Below are 6,939 nucleotides of genomic sequence, written 5' to 3' on the forward strand. Positions count from 1 at the left end.
GGGAGGGAGGCAGCGGAGCGGGGCGGAGGGGCCGCCGGCTGCTTCTCATTGATTTTTCCTCCCCCAGGGCGGGTCCTTTCCCCGGGGGCTTGTAGGTACCGAGCGGTGCTGCTGGGTTTTTGCCGGGCGGCGCTTGGTGCTGGGGGGTGGTTGGGAAGTAGCGGGTCTGGCAGCTGCAACGAGCAGAAGGGCTTTTCTGGGCGGGTGGTAGTAGGTATTAAAGCTACACGCTGTGAAGCGAAGATTAAACACAGTAGGGTGAGGGGGTCGCTTAGGTTTGCGGGGTTTTACGCGTAGTGAAAAGAAAGAGCTTCTTGAAAGAGCTGGTGTTGCTCTGGGCTGAGGTGTTCAGCTTTGTGTGTGTTAGAGGTGTCCACGTGGAAATGCTTCTAGGACTTCATAGAAACTGCATAATGAGGTCGATTACCTTTAATCAGAGGGGAGGGTGGCAGGTGGGGAGAGAACCCCCAAGCCAGAGAAGCTCATTGGACTTAACCCACAGACCCCGTGGGGATTTCTTACCAAGGGTTGTTACCGGTTTATCCCATCCAATGCGTCAGGTGCCTCTTCGTGTCCTTTTCAGCTGTCTTGCTTTCAAACATCAGCCAGCATCCATGAACTAAGGAGTCTGGGGCTGGGAATCAGCGAAACATGAACTTCAAGAACTTTCTAGTGCTCCTTCTGCAGATCGATATGCCGAAGTTTCCATGATCTTTCCCAGGAAAGGCTTTTGCTGACGTTTTGGTGAGCAGTGGCACCGCACTGAGTCATCGGCATTAACGAAGCAGAGCCACGTGGGGATTTCATCAGGGACCCAGCAAAAGATCTGTCCCAGTCTTGGAGATGCAAGCCAAAGTCACATGAATTTGTCCTGCATTTCTCATCCTTTCTTGTGATCATTGTTTCTCAGCTCTTCTGCAGAATCAAATAATCTGATTGTAACTGCCTGGGCAGGTCTGGTTCGGGATGGGAGAGCAGAGCCAGGTGTGGGTCTCTGGTCTGTTTTTTTCTGCAGTGAAACCCTGCAGTTGTACCATCTGCTGTGGCGTTGCGAGCTGGGTGGGTGGGTGTCCTGCTGCCCAACTGTGTTGGCAGTGCCAGGGTGATGGCTCCTGAGCACATGTGGAGAGGAAGGCAGAGGTGTTGGCCAGCTATCTCCAGCTGGCAAGTGGCCCCTAGGGAGCTCTTGCCAGCTGGCTTGGGCTAGTGCTGCCAGCACTGGTGTTAAGTGGGGTATGCTGGCTCCCCACGGCCTTCCTATCTCTGCTCTGGAAGAACAGCTGCTGCAATATTATTATTTCAGGCTCTGGGGTGGATTGGACACTCGTTCCTCCTAGCAGGTTAATAAGACATATGTCCAACACCATTTGCTTCTTCTGACATTGTTATGATAGCCTAATGCTTCCTCTTTGTCTGTGTATGTCAGCTTTCATCATTAACCGAGCACTTGCTTAACAGTCATTAATCTATCTGTGAATCTCCTTGGAGAGGCAGGAGCTTTGGAATGACAGGACAAAGGCAGTGAGTACAACCTGACTTTATATTCCTGCACCACTGACATAGCGCTCAAAAGGTAGCCTGAAGCTGGCATCTTTAATAGCAAAAGACATTCAGAAGTTTGTCTGTTCTGTGCTTTATCACATCAGCTGGCTGTAACTCAGAGATGTGCTGTGACAGCATCACTATAAGGACAAAATCAGATGTTTGCCCTTGTGCGTGTCATGGTTTCTCATGGACTGGAGGACCAGAGGGAGACTCATCAAAAATCAATGAAGTGGGTCAGCCCCTCTGCTTACGTGACTGTGAGCAGCTTGTGCCATTAAGGGCAGCATGTCCAGCTCCTGTGGGATTGGGAGACTGTCCTTTTAGTAGATTAGTAGAAGGGCCCTTGCTGCCAGTTTCCTGCCCCAGTGTGTATGTACATCCTTATCCCCTGTGCTCAGACGGAGGACGCAGGCAGGTTAGCAGCGTCAGCACTGAGCGCTGTCGTAGTTATGTACCTACTAGGTTAGTAAATAAAGTAACCTAAACCCTGGCTCAGGCAGTGCTGAACGCAGAAGATGGGGGAGAGGCTTGGCTCTGTATAGCACCATCTCCCCCACACACCACCTGGCATTCTGGGGAAATGGTGGAGTGGGGATGTGGTGCTATTTTAGGGGAATTCCTTCTGTGCCATCCTTGTGTGGGTTCCCTGCTCTGACTGCAGTTGTGTACGCAGAGAAGAGGCGAGGGCTGGAGAAGCACATTCCTACATATGTGTCTGGGGGAGCAAAAATAGAGGACAGTAGAAATATCAAGGGAGTTATTACTGTGTTCAGTTATTACACACTGAGTCAGTGCTCCAGGGGATGCCTGCTTTCTCTGCAGACACAGAGAACATGCAAGATGATGTTGTTCTCAGGAGTGCAAGGCTACACGTTCCTGTCTGCTTTGCAGGGAGCTTCCTTGGGACCATGTTAGTTTTTCTGACACTGTTACGGTCAACTGACCCTCTTCATCTCCACAACCTGCTTTGTGTTCATCTATTACAGAAGATCTCTTGCTGTCCCAAGCAAGCAGTGTTGCAGAGAGTGTGATAGGTGTATTTAAGACTATCCTGACTCATGTAAGAACTTCAGAACTGCACCCCAAGATGTATGTTTGTGTACTGTGATTATACAATAAGCCTTGCTTCTGCATACTCGAGTGTGGCTGGCAGACTTGCTTAACCTCACTTCTGTAAATCCAAAGTGTGTGAGAATTGACAAGGTTTATTAATAATACACAGCAGCCATGCTCATTAACCAGCTGGAGACATTGCAGCAGTGATGGCAAAACAAAGCAGCTTGAAGGTTTCATTTGCAACATCTTCTTTCCCAACATGTCCTAAGGACAGGCAGAGGTGACAGGTTGTGCCACTTCCTCCAGGAGTTTCCTGTTGGGATTTGATTTTTATTGCTTATTTATTGGGGTGGTAACAGACCACTTAGTGAATGGAAATTTTCCTGTCCTTTCTCATTCTGTCCTTCCCTCTGGGAGCTGCCTCTCATCTAAGCAAGACAGGATTTCTCTGTTAGGATGGGGACAATAGTTGTTTCAAAGCCTTGAGGAATGGTATCCTATTGGGGAAGTGGGGGGGGGGGCACCCAGAGCCCCTTGCGGAAGCTAAAAGGCTCATGGGGTGCAAATAGGCCTTGCTTGTTTCCTGGTTTTTACCACCCAACAGGTACAACTACATGAAGACCTAACTTGCAGTAAAGTTTCGGTCTTGGAATTTAAGCACCTTGTTTTTGAAGTATGTTCTTTTTGTGCTAGAAATGTCAACACGCCTCTTCTCTCCTGCTGGGCTGCAACTTTGCATTGCTTTTCCATCCTGAATGGGAGAAGTTGTAATACAAAATATGCCTGGTGTACTGACCTGCCAACCCAAAACTCAATGCATCTCATCCCACCAATTTGACTTGAGGGCTTCTGTCAGTGATGCACGTTGCTAGGATTAATGAGTCTGTAATCATTCTTCTTCTAGGTGTAAGCACAGTTCCAGTGGAAAAAGACCATGTTGAAGAAATGGTGAGTAGCTGTATGTCAAAGCACATTTCAGAAAATGTCACATGCTCTCCATGGTTTGACTTTAAATGCTCAGGGTAATGTGTTTTTTTTCCATAAGGGTAAACTCTTATGAGATGATCAGTGATGCAGAACTTGGAGTCCCTTTAGCTGTCAGAAGATACCTGTGTGCACTTCAGTGCATTTGATTAAAACGGAAGCTGGCTTCTTGGGTTACTGTGGCACTTTGGAAACTATGTTGTACAGTTGCCCAAAAAATTATCTGAAATATTATTTGACAGTACATGTTACTGGACTGTAAAAAGTGAGATGGAAACTTTGAAGAAAGATTAAGTATTTACAGTTACCGACTATGTAATGGACTTTCTAATGCAGTCCTCCCGTTTTCTGCTTTGGAAAGAGATTTTTAACCTATTGGCTTAAATAAATGCCATTGGCTGCTCTCAGCATCTGTAACCTGACATCATACCCTCTCCAGTTGCTGATTGTGTGAACATTTAGGTTAATAAACACTTGGTAATAACTGCAAAACATTTAAAAGACAAACAGCTGTATAAATGTTTTATTGTCTGCTCCCATCCAGATTGTCATCCTGAGACTCGTACCCCTGGTGATCTGAGCATTTGCTCACAACCAACAGCTTCAACACTTGAAAATCATTTGTGTGAATTTGTACAGAAGAGCTACTTTCCTAGCACTTAGGATTAGAGGAGGTCGTGTGACTTTCCTAAATCAATGAATTTCCTTTTTCTCCAGAAGACTATCCAGTTTAATGTTAAGAGCTAAGAGAAGCAGGGCTTGCAGCAAACTTACACAAAAAAATGTGGAGCACGTCACTTATAGAGGATATAAAGGTGTTTTTTGTTTGTTGGCAATCCAGGCAGTACTTCTGTTAACACCTTTGCAGCATCCTCCTGTTTGAACATGCTTCTCATGTTTAGAACAGTGTTGTGTTTGTTATTTTTTTGTAGGTGCTGTTACCACATGTTGTTTCACTCTTCTTTGCACTGAATAGGCTATTAAATATTTAAAAATGTACAAAAGGAGCCTGTTACCTATGCAAGCAGGAGGGGAGATAAAAAGAACTAATGACTTTCTTCTTCTTACTGTTACGGGAGTGAGGAGCAAAGCCCTTGTTGCCCAAATGCACAGGAAGTTGTGGTAGAGCTGGGGATTACTCAAAACTCATTAATATTAGCCTAAACTCTAATCCTAAACTAGCTTTCCTCACTAACTGTGTCAGAAGTAGGATTTCCAGTTTTGCCATGAGAATTTGTTCTCCTCTTTTGTTTCTTGTAGGTAACACGGTGCATAGTGGAAGTCCTGTCCAATGCTCTCTCTAAGCCAAATGCACCACCAATTAATCCTGAGTGCAAAGAAATCCTGAAGAAGAGTAAGTACAGCATGTTCTGCACTTGTGAAGGGACTTTGTTAGGTGGATTATCTCATTTTGGAGCTGGTGAACTGTTATTTCGGCCTGTGTGAAAACAGTGTTTCCAAATTTTAGTCTCAAAGTTCTGGTTTCCTTCTGCATAGTCTGTCTTGCTCAAAGAGCAAACAGCCTGACCTGGTAACTCTCAGGGATTCCTGGTTAACACATGTGGCGCCCTGCTTTAGCCACCTGGAGAATCTGGGGAAACTTAGACAAGCTCTTCAGGTAGCCTGAGAAGTCAACAAACGTGACCAGGTTTGGACCACATGCTGAATGCATCCCAGAGGGTTATATGAACTGGCTTCAAATCACCACTACTTAAATCAACAAAGCTTCTATGCCTGGTGGCAACTGAATCCACGCTGAGCTCGGGAGGGGGAAATCTTGCTCAGCCCAGGAACGATTAAGTTTGTGGTGCTGATTCCAGAGGTCTGGAGATGTGTGCTGAAAGCTCCCTGTGGGAGTGCTCATTTCAGATGAGCTCATTCCTCCAGCATGCTGCTTTGCTGCCTCCATGTCGAGGTGGAAGCCTGCTCACATGCTTCATTACTATCTGTAGTGAAGTGTGGTTAAGTTTGGTGCTGTGCCAGGCTGCAGAACCCACATCCTTCCTTTCTGCTCAGTTGTATTTATTCTGTTACAGAACAATAAAAAGGGTCTTGAACTTACCTGACAGCAAGAAGCAGTAATGAAACCTGTTCGTCTCCTGCTCTGTAGAGGGAATGATGCATGGCCCTAATACAATAATCAGGAGAGGATGGGTTTTGGGCTTTGGAAAGACATGTATGTAGCTCAGTCCCAAATGTATAGGAGGTGCTGAATGCTGTCAGCCATCAAACTTTTTTTTATGACATTGTTAGTTTCAGGAAAAATCTTGTGTATTTTCCAGGTTTTGGAAAATAAAAGAACACTTACTGGAAAGAGGGTATGGACCATATTTCTGTCATTAGACAGATTTCCTCCAGAATGTTGGATAAGGGGAAGCTTTTCAGAATGAATGAGCTATTTTTAAATCTGTGCAGCTATTGTCTGAAAACTCCTAGGATTTGTGATTATTTCTGATGTTACTCCAAGACAAGTGAAGCAGAAATATCTTGACACAAATACACTGTTTCTATTGTGGGCAGAATCAGACTTTAATTTGGCATTTTGGAAATTATGGAAGGAGCATGATTTGATTAAATATAACTATTGCAAGGAGCATGATTTGATTAAATATAACTATTGCAAGGAGCATGATTTGATTAAATATAACTATTGCAAGGAGCATGATTTGATTAAATATAACTATTGCAAAACAATAGCTTTTTTTTCAGTCAATTTAGAACTTTTAAAATCTGCTAAAAGCCCCAGATATTTTTGAGTAGTTTGAAATTGATGGTTGTCTTTTTTGTGAATAAGCATATATGATGGATAAAGCCTGGCATTCAAAGAACTGAATAGAGCTCCACATCCCAGTGATTTTAGTGGGAATGAGAGTTAAGCTTGTGATCACAAAGAAAGAAAGAAACTAAAGAGGAAAAATTATTCTGGAAATTTCAGTGGAACTTTAAAAATGCCTAATTAGTTCATGTTTTTTTCAGGCAAACATACAAAATACTAGGAAATGACTAATTTTAAAAGTAAAATTATAAAATCTGTCCAAATCTTCTTGCCACTTTGGGAAGACTGTTATCTACTTAAACTGAAATAATGCTTCATTGGCAAGTTGGATTACTTCATTATGCTGCTTTTGTTATTGTAGGTGGGAAAAATGACAGAGAGAGAAGTGACAACAAACCACTTGAAGTGAGGCATTTGAAAGACCCAGCAGAAATCGAAAAGCATCATACTGGGAGTGTGGAGAAAGAACACAGTCAAGCAGAAGAGGAATCTAAAAAGTACATGAAAGGAGATGATGAGGAGAAACTTGCTCGTGAGGAAGGTAAAAGTGAGGAGGAGGATGGACACCACACACCTAT

The 6,939-nt window shown here is 44.2% G+C and overlaps 1 protein-coding gene across 1 annotated transcript in view; it reads left to right on the forward strand.

Annotated features, from left to right (window-relative positions):
* The window catches only part of CHGB (chromogranin B (secretogranin 1)), an 88,172-nt gene that overhangs the window by 60,708 nt on the left and 20,525 nt on the right, over window positions 1-6,939 (forward strand). Inside the window, exons 2-3 of the mRNA XM_009993429.1 lie at window positions 3,506-3,549; window positions 4,846-4,939. Coding sequence (XP_009991731.1) covers window positions 3,506-3,549; window positions 4,846-4,939 — 138 coding nt within the window. The remainder of the gene's footprint in view (window positions 1-3,505; window positions 3,550-4,845; window positions 4,940-6,939) is intronic.

The sequence above is a fragment of the Chaetura pelagica genome, unplaced genomic scaffold (genome assembly GCF_000747805.2).
Source record: "Chaetura pelagica isolate M959 unplaced genomic scaffold, ChaPel_1.0 scaffold472, whole genome shotgun sequence".
Taxonomy (NCBI): domain Eukaryota; kingdom Metazoa; phylum Chordata; class Aves; order Apodiformes; family Apodidae; genus Chaetura; species Chaetura pelagica.